General features: G+C 40.3%; 1 protein-coding gene across 3 annotated transcripts; it reads left to right on the top strand.

The window, feature by feature from the left end:
- The first annotated feature begins 2930 nt into the window (after positions 1-2930).
- Positions 2931-25788, top strand: stat3 (signal transducer and activator of transcription 3 (acute-phase response factor)). 3 transcript variants are annotated; one of them, XM_083778837.1, is made up of 25 exons: positions 2931-3129; positions 6739-6887; positions 9222-9465; positions 11170-11262; positions 11768-11849; positions 13007-13107; positions 13245-13396; positions 14385-14543; positions 14937-15029; positions 15172-15231; positions 15383-15412; positions 15520-15613; positions 15711-15758; positions 15906-15989; positions 16166-16264; positions 16425-16560; positions 17008-17060; positions 17159-17253; positions 18255-18394; positions 19320-19541; positions 20430-20472; positions 21575-21601; positions 21748-21807; positions 23222-23319; positions 24433-25788. In XM_083778837.1, the coding sequence occupies exons 2-25, from the start codon at positions 6760-6762 to the stop codon at positions 24483-24485; spliced, it is 2394 nt and encodes a 797-aa protein (XP_083634963.1). In that variant the 5' UTR covers positions 2931-3129; positions 6739-6759; the 3' UTR covers positions 24486-25788. The 3 variants fall into 3 exon arrangements, with proteins under 3 accessions (XP_083634963.1, XP_083634964.1, XP_083634965.1); XM_083778838.1 differs by lacking the exon at positions 21575-21601; XM_083778839.1 differs by lacking the exons at positions 21575-21601; positions 21748-21807.

Genomic DNA, 25788 nt, shown 5'->3' on the forward strand with positions numbered 1-25788 from the left:
GTCTGCTCGAATCAATCAATCAATCAATCCACGGTTACTGCTACACAGTCACATACATGCCTGAATAAAAAAGTTAATTTTCTAATATCAGCGTTATGCTGACTGGGTCATAATTATGCTCCTTATTGATGAACCAACACAGACCGCCAATACATCTTCTAACCCAGAACAATGACAAGCACACAATACTCATTGCAAGATGGAAGTGAATGTACGTCCTGCTGTCTCCCTAGAGGCCTTTGAGCCTGCCCTTGATGGAGTATGGGGTAGGAACAAGGCCACTCCTGTGTAGCATATGACACCATTAGTGTAATCAATGGGCCAGGGAATGTGATTAAGGAGAGTGCTCCCTCTGTGTCCCGTATAGAGTATAGAAGCAAGAGAAGGACCCTGCAAAGAGAGAAGATACTACAGGGAGGATACATGTTATTGGCTCATAATTAATATAACAAACCTTGTTTTGTGCGACAAGGACTTTTTCCACCTAACCAGTTCTCTATGAATAAAAGCTTCTTGACTCACACATGTGGTGTATTATTTTGACCGTGTACAGCTTTATCAAATATATCGATATATTATGCTTGATTGCTGTATGACTGTCCAATACTAATATTCAGAAGTTGCAGTCAATATTTTACTTGAACTTCCATGTTGGTGCAACTTTGTGCAGTAAGAGTGGCCTATTGGTAAGAGGAGAATGCTAGTCACTCACTAGTATAAATCCCTTCACCTGTCCTCTCCTGCAATATAGCCTATACCCACCATTGAAGTGCTCTAGTCTCTAGTCTCTAGTCTCTAGTCTAGACTAGACTAGAGCACTAGTCTACTCTAGTCTAGACTAGAGTGGACTAGACTAGCAAGAAACATGAACCACAGAAGCAGAGTGTTACTGAAGAACATGCACACAACAAACCTACCATCAGTAAATGAAGTAAAAGTGTTTTAATTGATTTCTTTATTTCTGTCTTGTAGTTTACTTTTGAGGCGTTTTCTTAGCATACCAAGACATGTACAAATGTATCCCCATGCATTCTCTTCCTATCCCATGTCCTTCTCCCCTGTCAATAATCTTCACACGAAGTTACCAAAAATAAGTAAGTATATAGCCTAAACAAATGATGATGATGATGATGATGATGATAAATAATACATACACAACTGCATCAAAATGTATTATATCTATAATATAAGGCATATGGTTAATTAATACTTAACAATGTGTTACAAAGCTGGTACACACACAAAGATCACCGGTCAGTCGGTCACATCTTAGGCTATACTGAATCGTCAAGGTCACACTTATTTTCCACATATTTTCTAAAAGGCCTTTCTTTTGAGAGCAGTGGTTAATTTATCTACAGCAAGAAACTGAAAGAGGTTTTTCAACCACTAACTGATTTTCAGGTTTTTTTTTTGTGTGCATGTGTGTGCGTGCGTGTGTGGGTGGGTACCATAGAATACTCTAAGGTGGGTACGTGCATGCGTGCTATTAAGCTTTTGTGTGTGTGTGTGTGTGTGTTATAAGCTTTGTAATACACTGTTTTGGTAGTACATCTTTCCAATTTTTTTGGCCAATACCATAAACAGTTTAACAGTGTGCCCTTTTTGGAATTTCAATGAACAGATTGGTCTGTATTATTGGCATCAGTTATATGTAAGTATGCATGAATCTGCTCTTAACCTATCTGGTCTTCATACCCCATTAATGTACCATGTCTCTGTATCCAAGTCACTAAAGGTAACTTAAGTCATCTATCTCTGAAGACTCTTTTGATGTAGTTTTAGTAGGCCATAGGCCCAGGGCATAGGTTAACTGTGAGTGGACGACCCAATTAAGCATTATACTTGTTTAGCCTACAAGAGAGTCCACCTTGTTCAATTCATCACATATTGATCACCAGAGTGACTGGCACTGCCGCAGCTGCACTCTCAAGTGAGTGCCAGTCACTTGACTTTTGTTGATGATTGAATTATAGTTTATTAACAGTTTGCAAAAAGTACAGATGTACAGTTATGTACAGTTGTACACTACCCGGAGTTTCCATTGTGATCGTTACAAGAACCGCGGCAAGCGGTCGGGGTGAGGAGTTAACTTTGTTCCTCATTTTTTGCTATGGGTTGCCCAGAACTATAGGCCTATAGCTGGAGCACAGAAAGTGCGTGGGTTTACATTTTTAATTACCATCTGCACTCAGATATTAATTGTTCAGACCCCAGATCCCCAGGCATCATGAATAAGGATCAGATCATGGGGAAATAAATTAATTTGGCCATTTTCCATTTGTGTTAGATTTGTATTTTCTGTTATTCATGTAGGGCAGGCTTAACTCTGAATATAGCTCTAATGCCTTAATTACTTGATTACTTGATCATTAGGCCATTACTTCATCTCTAATGAAGGCATTGGACCAGAGCTAGGGGCCGGCTATAATAGATTGAGGCATAATGTTGCCAGCTTGTAAACTCAATGGTGATACAGCGATCTACCTGCATCTACCTAAAGGAGGTCATGGATGTACTATAACTATAGGTATTAAAAGGTGGTTGCTTCGTTGTTTAGTCTTCATTAAACTTCGGGTGACGTAGTACTGCCAGTAATTCAGATGACTTCCAGCCTGGCTCTTTCGTTGAAGCGCGCGCCCTCCCCCTGTGTTACCCATCAAAGCAGACGCCATTGTGCATGCGGAGGGAGGCATGCGGAGGGAGGCACGCATAGATGGAACAGCGCAGTTGCGAAAGTAATAAACACAACCTTACTTTGGCCGTCCGTCCCTCCCTCGCGGCTGTATGGACAACGATCATTGGCTAAAGTTGTATTCTGGATTGCTATTGCCTACTGTAGGTGTCAGTCAACAGTATTACAGCGTTTGTGTGGCTGGAAGGCTGCAGTCAGTGTAGATGTAGGCGTGGGTTGGCATTAGGGACGGACAGTGCTATGTACATTGGAGAAGTCAGAAGCGCTATCGTATTTGTGTGCGTTCTTTTAGATTTTTCTGCATCAGTTTAATCGCTAAGTTTAGCGAGTATAGGCTACGTATAGGCTACGTCCTACCGTGTTTTATTTAAACACATAATAATATTATTGACTGATCGTCGTCTTTTGTTGAGAAACTTTTCAAAGGAGAAACAGTGAGTAGAGTTACACTTTTGTTTTCATAGATACTGCTGTTGTTGTTGGTGTTTATTTTCCGTTACAGGCTTATTTGTTTGATGCCGATTATTCATAGTGCCAGTGGTGTTTTACAGCAGACCATGTTGCATGGTTGCTCGATCGGTTAACATGTCGCGGATAATGGATGTCGCAAAGTATCCATGTTGTATCAACATTTTCAGCGTTGTCTTTGCCCTACGTCACATTATTGCATAATTGACTTAATGTGTTTTTTTGTCTGCTGTTTAATGATATATTTGGGGATTTGCTTGGATGTTTGATAATTGCTCTGCACTATTTAACATGTGGGGGAAATTGCTTAGGCAAGCCATTTGATATAGTTCCCAAGCCCCCATGGTCTGGATCATGATGATCCTACTTGAAAGAGTAGCCAAATGTTTCAAATGTTAATGTTTAATGTCAAGGTAAATTAATCAACTGGGATGCTGAGTTATAGTGAGTCGTGTAGTCTATGTTCTCCTCTTGTCACGCCCATCATCGTCCCAACACGACTGCAGGCCTGACACTGTGCTCTTTGATTCTAGCCGTTATTATTTAGTTATTACAATGCATATCTAAATCTAAATGCGTGGTGTTTTATGTAAACTGATTTGATTTCTAAAGTAAGCCAGTACTGAGTTAAAAAGATTTCTCTGCTGGTGGTGAATCCTCTGTTTGATATCCCATGGTAGCATCTATTTCGAATAGACTGTACATCCTTTAAACTGAAGTCAGTGCAAATCATTCTGTTTAGTTTAGTTTACTTTATAGCTGAGTTTTCAGGCACGTTTTGTAACATAAGATATGTGTTGTCATAGACGTCACATTTGTAACTACATCTGTGTACAGTTTGTTTCTTGGCAACTGATTTATAGATTCTGTAAGATTAAATTTCTTTATTGATTTATCCCCAATGGGGAAATTCATAATTTCTCCACAGTGCAGAACGTACAGTTTAAAATGGAGACAAACAAGCAAATGAGAAAATAAAAAACAGACTGAGACAGCCCACCATCATACAGCTGTACAGAATAAAACAAAGATCACATCACACATACAGTGGAGAGCTGTCTCGCTGAAATTCCCGAAGGACTTCCTAAAACACTCAGTGTTACACCTTGGTAGTTTAAAACGACAGCTAAAAGTACTTAGTATTTAAGGCCAGTGGTCAAAGGATGACCCCTAGGCTACTGCAACAACTTTACCTTCGCCAGATGTTTTGATTAGTTTATTGAGACTGTTCCTATCTTCTGAGGTAAAGCTGCTACCCCAGCAAACTACTCTATAAAATAAAATACCGGCTAAATGCATTGCTCTGAGGAGTTGGTTGCCAACATTTAAGCAAAGTTTCTGTAGGAAGAAAAGTTTAGACTCTAGAGTCTATAGTCTAGACCAGGCACCAATGCATTGGTGTTCTCCTTTCAGTCTTAATTTTGCATCAATGTGGGCAGTGGTACCCAGTAGGAGGTGACCATTTCAACTGGGTGGCCTTTGGCTGAGATGGGGGAAACCGCAATATTTTTTTGGCTGAATCATCAGGATGTTTTTGGAGGCTTGGATATGCTATGCCTACAGTCAGAGGCATAGAGGGTGCCTGTGTGGGCCTTGTTATGTATGTGTGTACTGTACTGTACATGAGGCATTGTTTAAAATGTTGTTCAAGGAAGTATTTTCTGGAGTATAGTAGCCTGATTTCCTTTTGCAAATCACTTTATTGAATATTCTTTAATGTCAGCTTGTACACTATTAATCAGCATTTGACACAACGCTATCTTCTGCATGGATGTAGATAGCCACATGTGGAAGGCAGGTCAAACCTCCTGTTGAACTCATATTGAACTCCTGGCTCTTGCCTTGGCCTGCCTGGCTTTCATATTCCCATTGACTCACACCATATCAGACTTGGGGTTGAGCAAGTGTTTGTTTGAGCTTTAACATCTATCATTTGGTCACTCACTATACTGTAAAATGGTTTAAAGAACACAAAATAGAGGAATATAATGCACCAGTGTTGAGCTCCACTTGTCGTCACAGCTGTGCTAAGTATTGACAAATGTGCCAAGTTGAGCAGTGGCGCTTAAGTAGGTCTTTGTTGTCTGGCAGAGCATTCCACACTCTGTTATTAAGGGACAACACAACGCAAGATGTTCTGAAGCCTTCAGATTGCTGATGGGTTTATGGCTCATCTAAGTGTTACATACTGTAGCCTATGGGCAGTATAGGGGTTTCTGTGGCCTAAAACATGAGTGTTATTGTTATTTTATGATTATGAATGGTGTGAAGCTACTAGCTAATGGATAGATTAGCCTAACAGTCACGAGGAAATTGTAACTGTTCACTGTCAAGTCTCTCTGTTATTCTTTAGTAGCATAGAAATTATTATTATTATTATTACATAAATAGGAATGATATTATTATTCCTACAATAAATAGTAATAACACAACATACAAAATAATGCCTCAGTGTGGTATTGATTGGGTAATGATGGAAGCCTGAGAACTCTACCGACCTTAAAAGTCTTAAACTGATTTGTTAGCCTAAAATTTAAAGTTGGTGTGTAATGAAAATGCGGCAATATGAAAAAATGAAAACTGAACTGATGTATTCATCCTAGATACGATGATGACTCAGTCCCCTATGGTACTGTCTGCCTATTGTTTTTACATACTACACACAAGTTCACCCACAGAGATGTGTTGTTGAACTTTGTCACCTTAGTTCAGATAATGTGGATTCCCCTCTTTCTCTCCTACAACAAAATCCATATAACCAATGCATGTGCGATGCTGAATAAATGTACTATCCACATCCAGGACTTCCAGGTATTGCATAAGACAATGGTTTCTTTTTTGGCTAATGTTTGCATTGTTTGTTTACTTATAATTAGATAGTAGAGTGAAGAGAGACAGGAAACCGAGGGCATACGGACCGGACAGTGAAGCCCAAAGGCCATGTTTATTTTGACAGACCTAATTTAAGCAATAATCCAAATAATCTTTTGGACAACGATGAAGGTGTGTGTAACGTTGGAGCATGGTCTCAATGGAAATACATTTATCTGCTAGTACTACCTAACAGATTGTAAACCCAAGAAGCCCATGTCTGATTCATCCAAGGAGCTAAGCTAAAGTGAATAAATTATGCCCTGTGTAAATACAGTGCTAGATAACATTACTGATACAGATGGCAACTCATTCAGAGTTGAGGCCAGAGTTCGGCAATAAAATGTTCCAGTGTGTGTTTAGTAACAGAACAGTCCTCTTGACTGACATAGTCAACTCTTGAGATTGGATTTTAATAAAGGAAGTTTACTTTTGGGACTTTTCAGTGTCCATCATTGTTGTCTACAATCTACATACTGTACACAGTACACAACAAAGTACTCCAGGGACCAGTGTGGCCTGCTGTTGGTAAGATGAGAAGCAAGACAGGCACTGTCATTTGGGGAACAGGGATGAGACAGACAATGGTTTCACTCATCAGGATAATGAAAGGCCGTAGTTCTGAAGGAGGATGAAATCTGACTCAAGATGCGTTTGAGCGGATCTATTATTGTTCGATAATATACTGTTCTCTCGCTTTGCAGGGTTGTGAGGTGTGAGTCAGGATGGCACAGTGGAACCAGTTACAACAGCTGGAGACCAGGTATCTGGAACAGCTCTACCACCTATACAGCGACAGCTTCCCCATGGAGCTACGGCAGTTCCTTGCCCCTTGGATTGAGAGCCAGGACTGGTAGGTATCATAAATAATTGATAAGAGAGATCCTTTCCTCTTGTCATGTAACTGCTTTTTGCTCTTACATGCCTGCTACTATCGATTGTGTCTCAGTGATTGTTCTGTTCATTACTGTTCAGCACATATTTTATGTTTGATAGTTTTTTTTTATATATATATATATATATATATATATATATATATATATATATATATATATATATATATACGATAATTGACTATTAGTCTGATCCATCACTTAAGTCCTGTTTTCTAATTTGTTGTAACAGTGTTGCACCCAAATTGTGAAAATTTGCTTTATACAAACTCAACGCATTGAGAACTTGCAGCTCTGCTATTTTTTTTTAACATTTTAGGAAATTGTCGCCTATAATGACATGCCAAAAATAGTGATGCCACTTTAAAAGTTTGATTAACGTTTGCACCGCTACTTTTTTGATGATCATACAGTAATTGCAGCTTTCCTCTACTCTATTGCAAACCAAGGTGCATTGTATGCATGCCAGGAATGACTGGGAACTTGGCAGGGTTAGGGTTTCCTTCAGTCTACTTCCTCGAAACACCATAATAGACACAGATCAACTGATTGTTTTAATTTCTTTACATGAACTTTATGTTTTAGAGAGGTGATGTCATATCTTATTTTTTCATTGTATTATTATTTTATTTCTTAGATAAAAATGAAACTTAACAATGTTAAAACATTATCTAAGACAGAATGTTTTCAACATTTTGCAGACTCTTGACAACAACAGCTGGGCTGGGCTTTTTTAACCGTTTAAATGTTTAAAAAAGAAAGCTCTATATTCTGACTGTAATCATTGCTGTCCCTCTTTGATAAACAGATATAAAATTTTCAGGAGAGTTGCCAATTTCATCCAATTAGGAGATAGTACCCATTTTATAATTTAATAGTGTTCCAGTTTTAATTTTGTCTTCCCAAAGTGCCCATTTCACTTATTTATCCTATGTCCTGTATGTGGTCGTCCTGTTGGTGTCGCTACTTGAAAATGCATTTTCTATTTACTAAAGAGCTGGAGAGAGACAGAGAGTCCCCCTGTTACTGAACAAACATCTATAGCAATATTAGCTATTAGAATATAGAGCTATTTAACACTTATTTTAACAAAACAAATCACTTATAGAAATATATTTAGGTTGGAGAAGGTCATTTTCCATAAATGTACCTGCAAGGCAATACTGCCTTAAAGTAACTTAAGGAAATATGAAACCTTAACTATTCAGGAAGTTGACGGTGAGCAGTGGTTGCTTTTTAAACTGCTGTGTCAAAAACCCACACCCAGTATAAAAGAAAAAAAAAAGGTTTATTAATATTTGAAACAACTAGTGTTGGGTAAATGATTAGTATGAGCATGGGTAGATGAACATTCAGTGAAATTAGGCAAATATTCACATATTCACATGCTCACAATGTTCCATTACGCTGCGTAGTAAGCTAGCTTGTAGATTAGCTAGTTTCTCTGAAGAGAATTGTATGTAGAGGGACAAATGACACCTTTGTGAAGTGAGGAGTGCTCTTATCATCGTGCTTCATCATACATCATCTCATTCTGGCCAATCAGAATTTGCGTCCTCACCTTCGTCTTCAATGTTTTGCTAGTGTTAAGCAATGTTTGTGTTACACAATTTTTTTTTGATATGTTTTGAACGGGTAGCGCACCTACAGTCAGAGCACGGTGGTCACATTAAGAGTCATTCATTATCAATGACATTTAATGTTTGTGTTAGGACAATGTGTTTACACACACACACACTAAAATCTGGACATATGAGGGGCAAGCACCCCTCAAAAAAGAAGGGGACCAATTATAGAGTCCTGGTAATGAAATGTGTAGGGTTTAAGTGGTAAAAGCTGGCATCCGGGACAACGCTCCACATGTCCCAGTCAGACTCTTATGCCTTCTGGCTCCCAAAGCATTTCGAACTGCAGACTCACTCCCAATCTTCTGCTGACTCTACTTTAGCCCGTAGAACTTGCTCTAGCCTCGACGACCTTGCAAAGGCTAAAAAAGAAATTTAGATAGCATGTTATGTAGAGGCATGTTATGTAGACACTTGCCAGGTCGTTATTGATCTGTTTATAGTGCAGATTATTGATTTTCTTTTGATATTTGATATTTCTTGGTTTACTTATGATCCTAGATGACTATATCTTTGCATTTTATGCATTACCTTGTGCTTTCCTTGCGCACTGTAAATCGCTCTGGATTAAGAGTGTCTGCCAAATGTATTTGTAAATTGTAAATCATAATTGTAATTGTAAATAGACTAGTCGACATAATGCTAATCATTTTTCCATTGCCTTCACAGGGCCTATGCCGCAAACAAGGAGTCCCATGCCACACTGGTGTTCCATAACCTCCTGGGGGAGATTGACCAGCAGTACAGCCGCTTCCTGCAGGAGAATAATGTCCTCTACCAACACAACCTGCGCAGGATCAAACAGCACCTGCAAAGCAAATACCTGGAGAAGCCCATGGATATCGCCCGCATCGTCGCTCGCTGCCTGTGGGAGGAGCAGAGGCTACTGCAGACCGCCACCACTGCTTCACAGGTAGCAAGGCCTTTAACTTACCTATAGACTTAACATTGTAAAATTGAAAAACGCTGCTAAAAATCCTAAAGACGCAGCAGGGACCTTTACAGTAGCTGCCTACAGTACCTGGCTATGATATGTGTAGCGGTTTGTTGGGGCGAGCTCGCGTAAGGGTGCCAGTCAGAGACCCAGTCTGACAAATACGGTAAAATAATAACCGCCCCAACCACCGTACAAGGGATAGACAAATAAATATATCAACCCCTGGAACAAACAGTAGACACACAATAATACCATACAGAATCATAAAGGAAACATGCACAGACAGAGGACTTAATTTACCAGTGAGCAGTGTTCAACAGTGAAACCAAACCCAAAATCAAATAATAAATGTTAATGTTTTCTTGCAGACAATGTTCAGTTCCCGCGTCACTCAAGTGTGAACCAATAATGTGCTCTTGCAGTATGACTCAAAAATAATGTTCAGACACGCAACACCAATCTCAGATAGTTTAATGAATGTTCCCACAAACAAATAAAAGAACAAGTCGGTCAGAACGCCAGACAGTCACGGTCAGAGTGCTGTGGCATCCCTTACTGACAGTTGATGACGGTTAGCGTTTCCTCATCGAACCCTCCGGGATGATCCACACGGCGTTGACAGCGTAGCCAGCTGAAACCGGGCGTCGGACGAGCAGCCACGCTCCGTCGGGGAAATTACTAACAATCACTTCTTGGATGGTGTGGTGTTGACTGATCCCACTGCGGGCTACAAAGTACAAACGTTTGTCTCTCACAAGCCAGAGGTAGGCTACACACGGACGCGACCAGTGGACAGCCGAGTTGACAGCTGTCAACAGCAAACTCTCTCGAAGCGCGCTCCCGTTCCGTTCATTCATTCTCGTTCTCGTAGCGCACGGGCATGTGACGTAGGATAGTGTTAAAGGCGCAGAGCGCCACATATGATATGTCCAAATATTGTCAATATAGGTTTATTGCTCTGTGGGCGAGGACCCAGAAGAAGTGAATTTCACCCCCTCTCTCCATTCACTTAATTTTTAAACTTTTAATCCTGACAGCGCATGGCGCGACAGCCAAGTTTCAATATCACACCTTTAGCACATCAACAAATGTGACCACATTTTTAAACAGTAGTCTTCATCATCACTTGTGATTTGTTTGTTTTGGTTCGGATTAATTTGGACAAATTATAACAATTATAACATGACATGATTGTCATCATAAGATGTTTACCTTTTATTTACTGTATAGTATACATGTAATCTCATTTAGACCTGAGGTTTCATTCTCAAGAGAGATCTGAATAACACATGGAAGCATATTTAAATACTTCCAACATTTAATTGATGTGCTATAATACAAGAAAGAAACACCATAAATAGTTCTAGAGATCCTCTTCAGTTTAAATCATGAATGTAACATTATTTACAACCATCCAGTACTTTTATTTGGCAATTGGCATACATGCTAAAAGTGTGATTCTGAGACCTGTTTTGCTATATGGAGAGAAAGAAAAGGAGAGGTCTAATGGAAAATACAACAAAAGTTACAGCAGCTTTGTTATTCTAATGCAAAGCTTCTTGTGGCAGGAAACAATTGTTGCAGTGCTGAAAACTTTGCATTTAGCTGTTTTATAAATGCACAGTGCAAAGGCCTATGTGCTTACTACTACATGTCTCTTTGTGTATGGTTCTCGTATAGGATGGTCCAGCAGCCCATCCTTCTGGGACTGTGGTGACAGAGAAGCAGCAGATGTTGGAGCACAACCTTCAGGACATCAGAAAGAGGGTTCAGGTGAGGCTGCATCACAACGTCTTGTGGTGGCGAAAATGCATATAAACACTATGATATTGATTAATGTAATGTAGCCTACTAGTAGATGATACTTAACACTCTAATTACCACCTGTTCTTCACTGACAAACTCATTAGAGACTGCCGACTCATGTGAACCTATTTCAAGCTGTGTGAGTTAACTATAGAATAGAGTCCATTTAAGGAATGACCATCTCTTGTTACTCCTGAAACTCTGTACACTGCTGAAAGTACAAAATATGTGTGGGATATGAGTGCTGGGGGATGCTCTGGAGGGAGACACTAGTCTCTCTCCGGTCTGATGACATATACAGTACAATAAAATAATGGAGTTAGAATCCTGATGGTTGAGTCCTGCTTCTTCCTGATGTTGTTTACTTACTAATAGTAATATCAAAAGATTTCTTTAAAGAATGCATGCTGCATAATGCAAGCGACTATCTGGACATAAATATAAAAATGTCTGTCTGTATGTTATTCCTCAGGATATGGAACAAAAGATGAAAATGCTTGAGAACCTGCAGGACGACTTTGATTTCAACTACAAGACATTGAAAAGCCAAGGAGGTACAGTAACATCATGGATTAGAGACGCTCGCATGGAGTTTTTCGTCACCCGAAAACCGTGTCTACATAATTATCCAACCGCATTCATTATATCATCCTATTTATATATCCGCCCCAATCGCACCGCAGGGACGCACACATGGGATTCTATATGCAGTATGTACTTCTACAAACAAGGTCACTCACCACTGTCAAGAATACCGATGTTATGTAGCGACCGTATATATCACAAGTAAGACGCGCAAACGCGGGAAGCGAACGCAGCTCGTGTGTGTGTGGTTGTGTGTGTGTGTGTGTGTGTGTGTGTGTGTGTGTGTGTGTGTGTGTGTGTGCTACAGCTGCGCCCTGTGTGTGTGTGTGTGTGTGTGCTACAGCTGCGCCCTGTGTGTGTGTGTGTGTGTGCTACAGCTGCGCCCTCTGGTGGCGGGCGGGTGGTGTAACAGCGGGACAGACACACAGACACACACACACACAGACATTCAGCCCTTGCTGTCATAGTAAGTGGCTCACTGCGTTCGCAATAATATCCATGGTAACAAGCCCCCCGCTCGCTGTTCTTCATTAGGCAGGGTCTTTTGTTGGCAGGTTTAAGAACTTAAATCACTCCCAGTCCCATGCCAAACTTTTATTCCTCCCTTTTTTATTTTGTTATAAGTTTCTCTCTCACTATAGCTGCCTGCCTGTAGTCCACCATATTGTAGTTGTTTGGACGTAAGGACCCCTTGCCAGGGGAAAACGTGTAGTAGGCGGGCCCTAATTTGTGCCCGATGGAAAATGACGTAATATTAAAAATTAAAATACTACTAACACACGCACGCCAATTCTTTTTGCGTTTTAAAAGCTATAATAGGCATATAGATACATGTAATTAATTTATTTCCCACATTATTTCATCTGTGGTTTATCCAATATTAATTAATAATATATTTCAGTGACCCAACTCCACCCTAAATTGTGGTAACCCTGTGGTTTTAGCCGCCTAAAACCGCAATCCGTGCATCTGCATCTGTTATGGATGGTTTATATTTGATATTCTCTCAGTGAGATGCATTTCATCCCATGCTGCTAACCTTCACTTACAGTATAACACCTGAACCAGTTTTGAGAAAACATCCAATAATTCTGTTTGTTTCCAACTCTCTCTCCTTTTTGGACAGAGATCTCTCAGGACCTGAACGGGAACAGCCAAGCCGCTGCCACCAGACAGAAAATGGCTCAGTTAGAACAGATGCTCAGTGCTCTGGACCAGCTCAGGAGGGTCAGTCTCTTTTCCTCACTTTATCATAGTCATAATGACATGATCGTTGGTACTGGTGGCTGTGTTCATTATTGGCTCTCTGTGTGATGGCTGTGTTCATAACGTCGTCGGTCTTGTTATACTGGATGTTGTTGCAGCAAATAGTGACGGAGCTGGGAGGACTTCTGACAGCCATGGACTTTGTACAGAAGAACCTCACAGACGACGAGCTGGCCGACTGGAAGAGGAGGCAGCAGATCGCTTGTATCGGAGGACCTCCGAACATCTGCCTGGACCGCCTGGAAACATGGTAACTCTAAGCTAATGGGGAACAAAATAAACATGACATCTTTGTCCTTGTCTAGCACTGATGCTATACAATGCTGTAATGATGGTGTTTTAAATATCCAGTGGGTGAAGTTTGTTAATTAAGTACACTAGTCCTTACCCGTTGTACGGACTATTGCCCCCCATAAATATATTGAATTGCTCTTCATTATAACTTGTATAATATATGTGTGTGTTTTTTTGGTGAATAAAAACAGCACTATAACATGACAGTATTTGTATAAATGCATGGTAGGGAAATGTTTTCATGGCAAGGACTGTAAAATGTACACTTATTAGCCCACAGACCCCCATTTGAAAAGTATGAAAGACCCCAGTTTGACATGCAGCACAGAAAGTATGGGCTGTCGCACAGGTATTCCCAAATGTACAGTGTGGGTAATGTGATGTAATAGATCATATTATTGATATATGTATTTTGAGGAAGAATTGCTTTAATGTAGACTTGTTCACTGGAAATGGGAAAACAGTACATCATAGTCATACATAGAACTGAAAGTCTCAAACAGTCTTTGTCATGTTAGTAGTGTAGTAATTGCATTTATGTATGTATATACCGGTAGTTTCATGGGCAAATGTGGTTATTATGTATGTGGCTTGGCCCAGTGAAAGGGGAAATGTCCAGCAGTTCAGTTTGATGGTCAATGTGTTAATATTTCTTTGTATACAACATTGTTCATGTCGGTACGTTTGGTGTTGCCATACATTTTATTCATTATAATAAGTCCCGGACTGTAGCTTCAAAACTGTTTACATACATAACTCTCTGAAGGTTGTACATACTTATATTAATATGTTTTGATTGTGATTGTCTATCTCCCTGTCTTATGTGTATGAACCTTTGTCTTTTTATTAGTGATTTGTAGCAGGGCCCCTTTGGGAATGACACTTCCGTCTCAGTTGGGCTTCCCAGCATAGATAAAGACGTTGAATATTCTCTCCCTGGACAGGATCACGTCTCTGGCTGAATCTCAGCTCCAGATCCGCCAGCAGATCAAGAAGCTGGAGGAGTTGCAGCAGAAGGTGTCCTACAAAGGAGACCCAATCATCCAGCACCGGCCCGCTCTGGAGGAGAAGATTGTGGATCTGTTCAGAAACCTCATGAAGAGGTATATATGGAAGAGAATGTGGCGTCACACCATTGAAATGAATAGCTGAAAACCTCACAAGATGGCACCACCTGTCCATTGAACTCAATGGACAGGGACAGGGGTGGGGGGTTGCTTGTTCTTGATAAGACGTCATGGTAGCTTCCTCTACATTTGTCTACGAGGGCATATTTTCGTAGTGATTATTATGTTGATGTTTTTATTAATCAAATACCCAAGATGCATGTTTTTTAAATCCATGTTTCTCTTCTTAAAAATAAGAAGTATTGATTGGTTGATTAGGTAATACAATGTTCTTGAATACTGTTCATATTTAAGAAAATATCTTGTGCTCTGATATAGAATTTTGAAGTTTTCCCCAAAGTCTCTGAAATAACCTGTTATGTTTTCTAGTGCTTTTGTGGTTGAAAGGCAGCCGTGTATGCCCATGCATCCAGACAGACCACTGGTCATCAAAACAGGAGTGCAGTTCACAAACAAAGTCAGGTAAAACACTGCTTTTGTAGTAGTAGTACTAGAGGTAGACCATTGCCTATTTCCATGCTACACAAATGAGCTTGGATTATGTTTGGAGACTTATGCTGTACTGATAGTTTGTCAAATGTGTTTTTCATCATAATTATTTCAGGTTATTGGTGAAGTTTCCGGAACTGAATTACCAGCTAAAGATCAAAGTTTGCATCGACAAGTGAGTTTTCTCCAAACATTCCAATACTTTTTTATAATAATTCTTGATTACAAAGACACATGTCTGTGTGTCAATACCTTGCATGCTTTATTGCTTAATTTCCACAAAGGGAAGGCTCCGGCTATATTAAATACATCTATTTGTTTTGCAGGGAATCTGGGGATGTGGCTGCTATCAGAGGGTAACTATTTACTTATTAAAAGCATTAATTACTGAAGCACTGTTTAAAAGAGTGTTAAATGAGATTATTGTACAGTTACTCCCTACCTTGATATCATCTCTTATCAGGTCTCGAAAGTTTAACATCTTGGGCACCAACACCAAAGTTATGAACATGGAGGAATCAAACAACGGCAGCCTTTCTGCAGAGTTCAAACACTTGGTGAGGCATAGAGGGGGAAAAGATCAGTTTATGCTGTTGAGCTTGTGTGATAATAATCAAGCCACCTAATGACATGTGACTTCCTGTTTGTTCGTAGACCCTGAGAGAGCAGAGATGCGGCAATGGTGGCCGGACCAATAGCGATGTGAGCACCATCTCATGACACCTGTCATGTTGTTTTTACTTAAACTGTGTGTTAAAATGATACCTTCTGTCATAAATGTTGTTTATTTTATTTATTTAGCTGGACACATTTCTGATTTGTGTCTGATCAACCTGTTGTTCTGTCCAGGCATCACTCATTGTCACAGAGGAGCTCCATCTCATCACATTTGAGACGGAAGTGTATCACCAAGGTTTGAAGATTGATCTGGAGGTTAGTTCCTTCCGCTTTTGTATAATGACTTTATTTTCAGTTTTCTGGTAAAAAAAAAAAACCTAACAAAAAGTAGAGGAAGCTTCTCAACAAAACTTTCAAATTGGGACATGGAGCTTAATATCTAAAAAATTCAAAGCAGTCAAATTGGAACATTTGTTTTGTGTCATTTCTAGACCCACTCCTTGCCAGTGGTGGTCATATCCAACATCTGCCAGATGCCAAACGCCTGGGCCTCCATCCTGTGGTACAACATGCTCACAAACCACCCCAAGGTATGACAGTGCCCCCTTGTGGAATGATGGGGCCTGAATTTGAAATTGGAAAGAGTGTGACTCACATTTAGGTTGTAGCCTTTCTGCAGTGGTTAAATTGTGTGTGTGTGTGTGTGTGTGTGTGTGTGTGTGTGTGTGTGTGTGTGTCATTTCTTTGCAGAATGTGAACTTTTTCACCAAGCCTCCTGTGGGTACATGGGATCAGGTGGCTGAGGTACTAAGCTGGCAGTTCTCCTCCACCACTAAGAGAGGTTTGACTATTGAGCAGCTCACAACGCTGGCTGAGAAGCTACTAGGTGAGACGACTTACTTGTTTTCAGAAAGGTCTCTGCTAATGTTGTTGTGTCGTTACGTATACTTCTTTTGTACCTCACTTAGGGGCCGTTCACACCTAAGAGACAGCTGTCTCCTCTGTGTGTTCTGTGTGTCGCAGTCGCACAGCTCGCAATGCATTTTCAATCGGAGTCATACAGTTTGACGAGACAAGCTTGCTCCCTGCTTGCTCCATGGGGGGCGAGGAGGGCAGAAGACAGCCAGGGAGCAAGCTTGTCTCGTCAAACCACGTGACTCCCATTGAAAATCCATTGCGAGCCGTGTGACACACAGAAGATACAGGAGACACAGAGGAGACAGCTGTCTCTTATATGTGTCAGGCGCCTTAGCATGTTTTGTATGAAGTGTCATATACAAATGATTGTTGTACAATTATTATTATTATTATTAATATTAATATGCTTTTCCAGGGCCTTGTGTCAACTACTCTGGTTGCCAGATCACCTGGGCCAAGTTCTGCAAGGTATGTCATCGACACAACACAACCCTCAGTGATCAATTCTCCATCCTTCCATTGTGCTGCTTCAATTTGACCTGCGTTTCCTTCCTCTTTATCCTCAGGAAAACATGGCTGGCAAAGGTTTCTCCTTTTGGGTGTGGCTGGACAACATTATTGACCTGGTGAAGAAGTACATCCTGGCCCTTTGGAACGAAGGGTGAGAAGTCGTTGTGTTGGACACTGACCCGTTGACCACTTGAATACAATTTCCCTGGTTCAATGTCTTGCTGTCGCGAGTTGTGGATAATGTCCGTGTAAATGGTAGACGGAGGGCCATGGGTTAAAAGAAACAATAATAATCAGATTCCCTAGATTTGCATTGTAATGGGGGTGCTTTTCAGAGTGCAGATCCACGTCTGTCTTTTGCACAAAGCCATTTGTCTGGCGAGAACTCAATCTATTTACTTGAATAGCTAATCACCCACAACATAGCACAAAATTGAAGGGGATAATGACTGTAGTTTTCTATGAATAGTTGTTTTCCAGCAGCAGTAAATATTATGAAAGCCTTTTGTGTTCCCACTGCAGGGCCTCAAACCAATAATTGAATACCTATGTCAATGTTGGTTTGGCCACACTGAACACCGTTGTACAACCTCGCTGCATTCCGTGCCAAATGGAAAGAACTGTTATGGTGCAGTGTTCTGTGTCTCAATGTAAAAAGCAAAGTGCCTAAATATAATCTTTAGTAGTTATTCACAGGGCAGCCTTTGACTAGAATACTGTGATCACTAGTCCTTTATGCCATGGTTCAAATTGAAAGGACTCTGGGTGACACATAAAAGGTTATAGGGACACCACCACCCCTAAATAGGGTCCCATACTATTTATTTATATTTATTTTAGTTTATGGAAGAGTTTATGTAATCTGATTTTCCTTTGTGTGACAACTTGTACTGTAAATAAAGGCCAAGACCTCTAGCACAATTTGAATAGTGCCCTAGGGTTACTGAAATAGCTGCTGGCAGCCATCCAAACCGAGAAGGGTTCAAGTTCATATTCACTGCTCTTATGGCAGGAGTAGTACTGAACCCAACCATGGAACGCTGATGATTAGAGAATTGAAATAATTACTGTACTATTTTATCTGCCACTCGATAAATAAATAAAACAATTGTGAGCATTTGGCAGGGTGTTGATTGTGATGTCTCCCTGTAGGTATATCCTGGGCTTCATCAGCAAGGAGAGGGAGCGAGTTCTTCTGAGTCCCAAGCCGCCCGGCACCTTCCTACTGCGCTTCAGCGAGAGCAGCAAGGAAGGGGGCATCACGTTCACCTGGGTGGAGAAGGACATCAATGGTGAGGAAAGCCATGTACTGTCTCTGAATGGTGATTCATACCTGGTTACGCGAGACCAGTGTGGGTAACTAAATATAAATCTGGCTTAACAGTCAGTGGTGGAAAGTAACTAAGTACATTTACGTAAGCACTGTACTTAAAGTAAGTACAATTTATTACTTTACAAGTTATTTGTACTTTACTTTAGTATTTCCAGTCATTTTACTTCTATTCCACTGCATCTCGGAGACAAATATTGTACTTTTACCCCACTACATTTAAAAACTTTAGTTACTGTTTAGTTACTGTTCATAGCTGGTAGCGCGCCACTTGTAGGTCTGCTATTTTTGAAAAATCGAAGAACGACTGACATAGAAACATAGCTTTTACTTAAGTATAACAATTCATTACTTTTTCCCACCACTGCTTAAAGGAGAATTCCATGCTAGAATGCTTTCTTATCTTTCTTACCTTTCTTTGTAGTTGTTACGTCCCCACCAAAGAGGTCCAGGTGTTTTTTTGTGCAAAAACTCCTTATTGGCTATTTTCCCTACCATAAGCCCTCAATGAATTGCATTGCATTGAATGGGAATTGAATGGGGCTATGGAGTGTTATGCTAGTTCGCTTATTTCCATCGAAAGAAGTAGTAAAGTGTGCCGCTTGGGATATTATTTACATTATGAAGAGAGGATATATACAAAGAAATTATAATTTTGAGCAATGGAAATAAGCGAATTAGCACAACACCCCATAGCCCCATTCAATTCCCATTCAATTCAATGCAATTCATTTAGGGCTTATGGTAGGGGAAATAGCCAATAAGGAGCTTTTGCACAAAATAACACCTGGACCTCTTTTAGTATGGAATTCTCCTTTAATTGGTCTTCTTAGGTAAGACCCAGATCCAGTCAATGAACATGGTTGTTATTATGTGGTCTTTCTTAGGTAAGACCCAGATCCAGTCGGTGGAGCCTTACACCAAGCAGCAGCTCAACAGCATGTCGTTCGCTGAGATCATCATGGGCTACAAGATCATGGATGCCACCAACATCCTGGTGTCGCCACTCGTCTACCTCTTCCCCGAGATCCCCAAGGAGGAAGCGTTCGGGAAGTATTGCCGACCAGAAGCCGCTCCGGAGCCCGAGATGGGAGGAGACTCCATGAGCAGTAAGCTGTCGCCTCGTACACACACACACACACACACACACACACACACACACACACACACACACACACACACACACACACCATTGTGACTTGTTTTGTTGTTTTTAAAACAATGAAACAATGTGAGTTGCTTGGCACACACATTGTTTTTATAGTTAATCAAATACATTGATGGGTGTGTCTCTATTTTTAGCCCCGCTAAGGCAGGCATCTAAAGATGGCTGTCCATGTGCAATATCTAACAAAAACAAATTGCCATGGAATTTTGAGAATGGCCCATTATGATTTCATTATATTTATTTCCATGCTCATTCATGAACCCTAACCATCTGAGGCCCTGGTTGAACCAGTTCCGTTCTTTTTTTCCCGCCTACTTTTGAACCAAATTAAATGGTTCAGATCCCTAAAAGTTGTTGGTCCGGAACTGGAACCATTCTTCTTGTCCTGAAGTGGGAACCAAAGTTGAGGTGTCACTATCAAGGTTGGAAGATGCAGATGTGATATAAACCATCATAAAGGAATAAAGAACCAAACCAGTTCTAGAACCAAAGTTATTTGGGTGGAAAAGGGGGCTAAATTACCCCATGACGGTGCCTTTAGCACCACTCTCTGGCCAAAATGTCAACTTATATCTCATAATGTATTTGACAAATTGCATGATGAACCCTACTGAGTTTGGTGACTTCATGGCTTTCTAGAAGGCTCTTTACTGATGCATCCACAACTACTTAAAATGAATATACTATATATTTGCCCTCTTAATTCTTAAAGATTTCTCTCAAGGTTGGCAATGTCTGTCTTTTCAAACCACTTTGGTCTGGTTCAGTGTAAGGAACAGCACACTCTTTTGGTATTGCTTTCACAAAATTTATTTGTTTATTCCAACAGCTATTCAGCCATACTTGAAGACCAAATTCATCTGTGTGACCCCGTAAGTATCTATTTCCCTTTGACTATGTTAAAATCACCCATATTTACCGCAAGTGCATGCCACGTCAATCGGTGACTTTCAGTTACGGTAATTTAGCTGTTTAGTCACAGGCTAGCACGTAGTTTCAGTTCTAGTTCCTGCTAGATATTATTGTTCACTGCAGCACCACTGGTTATTTTCCCCAACCATAACTGCCCTTGTACTGTAGCACCGTGGGCAACAGGGCTGCCTTTCTTTCCCGCTCACTATTTGTCATCAACTTGCTTGGAAGATGACAGAACTCATGTAATAGGAAGAGGCACGAAGTATGTGAGAGGAAGAGACTTCACTAGAGATAGTAACTATGAGTGCATACAGTACAGTATGTAAGCCATTTAGCAGTGTAAATAAATGAAAGGAACTTAAATGTAGAGCATCCATTAATGTTGGCCTGGGCAGAAAAATATGTCTGAGAAGGGCAGAGTTTTGTAGTGTCAGTGAGTATGATGTAGTTCCAGTGACATCAGATGGATGTAGTCACAGGTTTTATTTTAAGTGCAAAATCCCTTACACATTGGTTGCTGTATGACAGGACAGGTCTAACTTCATTATCCCACCCCAAATGACTTCATTGGCACGTTTAATTGGCTATTAAATTGGCTATTTAAAATGCCTTTTTAATTTGAAAACAGATTCTTACAATCGTCCTTCCCTGAACCTCCCACTTTTTTTCCCCGTGAACAGAACTTACAAGGATGGCTTTTTATGCTTCATAGTCCTTGAATAGAGCACTTAAAGTCTCCATTACGGGGTGTCCCTGCTCTTCTATTGAGACATTTATATCATGTCAAAGATCATGTCTCACCTAGACACAGGATCTGACACAAATGTTGACCTGTTGGTCAAGATTGAAGTTGTGCCCTGAGCAAGCAGGCCGGCTCTATTGGCTCAGTCAGTGGTAACTGAACCCAATACCCTTGGGTTATTTTAAAAGTTTACATTATGCGGCTAAAAACGAATGTCTGCAGCTGTTATACTCGAGTTTGTATTCATGTAATTTGTATTTTGCTTTGTGTTTGTTATTTCATTTTAGATTGTAATTTCTGCTTGTTCGCATTCTTAGCCTGGGCTCCCTTGTAAATGAGAGATGGTTAAAAATAAAGGTTAATAAAAAACAATAACAGTCAATTTAGTCAGGGATGGTTTGGATGATGGTGGTTGGTGGTTGATGTGATGTCGTGAAGGTGCGTTGTTGTTGCGAGGTTTGCTCAGCCAGATCCTGACCTGTCTCCGTAGGTGTCCCTCCGTGTTCATGGACTTTCCGGACAGTGAGCTCCTTGGGACCGCATTTGCGGGGTAGGCGCTGGGGAAGCTGGCATGTAGGGAGGGCTATGTGTGCATCTTCTCCCTTTGTTTGTGTGTCTGAGGGCGGGTGGGTGTCAAAGGATTTAGTTAAAGTCCTTCAGCGACCTAACACTTGTTATGTTTCAAACTCACAGCCCGCCTAGCCATGATGGCCTAACACTAGGGACATCTCCCTGCCATTTCATTGGAGTTTTGACATCGTTCATCATACCACCCCTGTTTTCCAGTCATTTTCATAATTCAGCAGAATCGATATATTTGGATTAAACAGTCCAATTATTTGTTTGAGGAAAATTATTAAAACAAAAGAATATTACAGGTTAAAGTGTTGGTAGTGAATCCGCACGCATTTTTATTGTTTAATAATCAAAAATAACAAACAAAAGGTCAGCTTTTGTATCTGTTTAATGGATTGTCTGTAAGGCTTGCAGAGATGAATTTCCTAATGCACTCTGGTCTGTTTGATCCACTCAACTGCTCTAACCTCATAATCCTGACTGTAGAATAGAATAGCTGTCTTTAACACTAGTTAAACGTGGTAGCCCTCTGTGTCAATGTGCTGGTCCATTGTCTGCCTATAAGAGAATGTCACTTACTCAACATGTCACCTGTTCAGTCATGCCTATTTTTTAGGGGTGTAACGATACATTTCCAAATTTTCCATATACTTCGATTCTTGAAATTAAAATCGATTTTTCGATGCAGTTACTCTATCGTTACACCCCTACTATCTTTCTTTACACTGTCACATATTCCTTGTGTCGGTGTACTGTGCTTTGTATTTGCATCGAAGGATTTCACTTTCACCCACCGACTTTGTCCCCTCTGTCAACCACTGCACTTTTCTGAAGCCTTGACACAAATTCTGAATAGTCTCCCATGTCAAGTCAGACCCTTGGAGTTAACTTTTCACTAATCAACCTTAGTCTCGCTGATGTTCATGCTAAAGGACGTGTTATGAGCATCAGTCAATACAACATCCGTCTTTAACCATGGTAATGCCCCGCCTGCCTCTGATTGGCCTACCCACTGCCAGTCTTACCAGACTTTCCTCCGAGGTGGATATTCTGGTGACACTGGTGCGGGGGGGGGGGGGGGGGGGGGGGGTAGCCTGAGTTACACTTGGTTACGCACCAGTGTCGCACGCTGAAATTAGAAGATCTACAAGCTCACAACGTGTCACAGCATGACACATTGTGAGCTTGTAGATATTATGCGCAAATCACGCTTAACACTTACCTTAACACTTGAGGTAAAACCTACATAGATCTTATCCTGACATTGATATCTGCAAGTACGTACAGTATACGTGCTGGCACAAGCGGTAACCGTGCAAGTCATGTGGGACTGTTGTCTGTGAGCCGTGGTTTGTAACACATCATTTGTCCTCTTGCTATTTCCACAGCACCAATTCTGGCAACACCAGTGACCTGTTCCCAATGTCACCCCGCACCCTGGACTCGTTGATGCACAACGAGGCAGAGGCCATTCCAGGGCCTTTGGGTGAGTCAATTACACATACAGTAACACAGGGGTGCCCACACATTTTTGACTTAGAGAGCTACTTTTCAAAATGAACAGCTCAACAAGATCTACCCAGCAAAAGAATAATATTATTCTATTGCTGAAAATAATTTAAACTGTATCTGTGAGAGGGCGTTACATCCAAGACAAACACACATGGAATGGGAAATAGAATTGGTTTTTTTGTAGCCTATATTACTTTGTAATACTTATTACAAAGTAATTGTGTGCAACACTCTTGAAAAAGCATTGCTTTGTGTGTTTGAGCTGACATGCCCTTTTGATGTCAATCAAACAAGTCACCTTAATTCAAGTGGCAGATACCTTTTATAATATATTAAAATTATACAGTATATTTTTAGAGGCATGTCATGTGGTCTACCTGCACAGGCTTTGTGATCTACTGGTAGATCACAATCTACCTTTTGGCACCCCTGCTAACAGAACGTGCATACACAAGACATGCGTATTGCGTATACCAGTGGTTTTCAACCCTTTTCTTATCAAGGTCCATTATTTATTCAGCATTTGAGCCACCATTTGCACCATTTAGTGTCTCAGACCCAAAACTTAAGAATATTTTGTTATCGTTGAATAAGATTTTGTCCAGAATTCCATACTTTATTGATGTTTGTACCATAGGAGAGATAACAGGCAAAATAACAATTCTTCTACATTCTCTAATTGTGTAGACTTCTTGTAGATTAAGTAATGCAGAACAATAATGTAATTCTTGAGAGTGCTTTCAAGGGGAGGCATACTATGGTCCGACGGAGCATTGGTTCGACATGCGTCCGCACCTCGGACTAGCGCCTGCTCCCGTGCTTGCGGTTATGGTTAGGTTAGGGTTTGAGGTGGGTTGTCGTGTTTCGGACCAATGACTAGTCGGAACCAAACACATGCACCCCTTTCAAGAGTTGAAGATCTAATGAGGTCAATTTGGTTACCAACTCTCCATCATTTAGCTGGGAACCACCTGGAACCCCCTCAAGGACCACCAGTGGTCCCCGGACCACTGGTTGAAAACCACTGGCATATACATACAGAATGTTTTTCCTGAAGTTTATGGCTATATTTGAATTTACTCCACAGATTCACTTACTTTGGACATGGAGTTGAGCTCTGATGTTGCATCACCCATGTGAAGACAGTTGTTGTTGTTGTTTTTGTATCCTCCATAGATTACTGTTTTAGCCCATGTTGTGGTAGAGATCCAGAGTTTCATTAGAAACTCGCAGTATGCCCTGTACAGTTTGTTGTAACGTTCATGTGAGGGTGAAAGCAGTCCCTTTCACACAATCCTAGATCAAGCATTTTTAAAAGATATTCTTTTACAAGACATTAAATTTGCCACTTCTTTTAGGTTTTAACAGTCGAACTACAAAGCCGTATATTGACAGATTGTATTTCAAACAGCAAATACACAGTTTTATGAAGTATGTCCCCATGTGGAACCTTTCAGTATCTCAAGATATCATTTTTTTATTTAATTTTTTTAGAAACTGTATTTTTGCTTGATTGATTTATTGACATTGTTCTGAATAGCTTCTGTTTATATAAGGAAATGTAAAGAAGATGATTGTTGTATAAGCTATCCCATTTTGGAATTACGTTTAAACAATTATGGTTGATTTATCTTTTGCTTTGTCTGACTTTGTATGACTTTGTATTTGTTATAATTCCTGCCAAAAGTGACAGCTTTGGTGTTTCACAGATGTCCCAGATCCCGTTTACACAATTTCCTCCTATGTTCTTCCATCTGATGTATTTATAATAATACATTCAAATGACTGTAGAGATAAGAAATGAATGACAAGAAATTTGAATTTCACTTAAAGGTTATTTGTCTGAAAGACATTTTTTTCTTATCTTCGTAGTGCGAGTAATTGCCTGACATTTTCTCTGTCTTGTGGTTATACCATATACAGTATATTGTGTGCACGCGCGCCCGTGCGTGCATGTCTGTCTTTGTGTATATATGTATATACTGTAATATATACCCACATAACTTCATCAAACCTTTTCTGAAAACAGGAACAAATTTTGTGGACCCCATTCAAATGCTGTCATTTGTCATAATGTGAATTGCACTTGCCAACGGCAAATGGCTGTGTTTCCAGTGCTTTAATTCCTATGATCAAAAACAAATAATTTACTTAATTATGAATCATCTGTTTTTAGTCAAACCTCCATGTTATTGACATAATCGCGGTAATGGCTTGAAATTATATTTCATCCTGACATTGTGTGTGTGTGTGTGTGTGTGTGTGTGTGTGTGTGTGTGTGTGTGTGTGTGTTTTTGCGCCAACAACCACACCATGCACATTTATCACATCTAGGCATGCAGTTCAATGACTTTCACTTTCTGTATGCCATTTCAACGTAGCTTACTGTAAAATATACTGTAGTGATTATATATCAGATAATAAAATCATGTTATCACTAGCA

This window comes from Protomyctophum parallelum, assembly GCF_964188405.1.
Source record: "Protomyctophum parallelum genome assembly, chromosome: 13".
Lineage (NCBI taxonomy): Eukaryota > Metazoa > Chordata > Actinopteri > Myctophiformes > Myctophidae > Protomyctophum > Protomyctophum parallelum.

What these genes read in the sequence shown, in the direction of transcription:
- stat3 (XM_083778837.1), top strand. Translation starts at nt 6,760, where the DNA reads ATGGCACAGTGGAACCAGTTACAACAGCTGGAGACCAGGTATCTGGAA. An exon ending in CTGGACCGCCTGGAAACATG is followed by an intron (nt 13,397 to 14,384) that starts GTAACTCTAAGC and finishes CTCCCTGGACAG; the next exon opens with GATCACGTCTCTGGCTGAAT. An exon ending in GGGAGGAGACTCCATGAGCA is followed by an intron (nt 19,542 to 20,429) that starts GTAAGCTGTCGC and finishes TTATTCCAACAG; the next exon opens with CTATTCAGCCATACTTGAAG.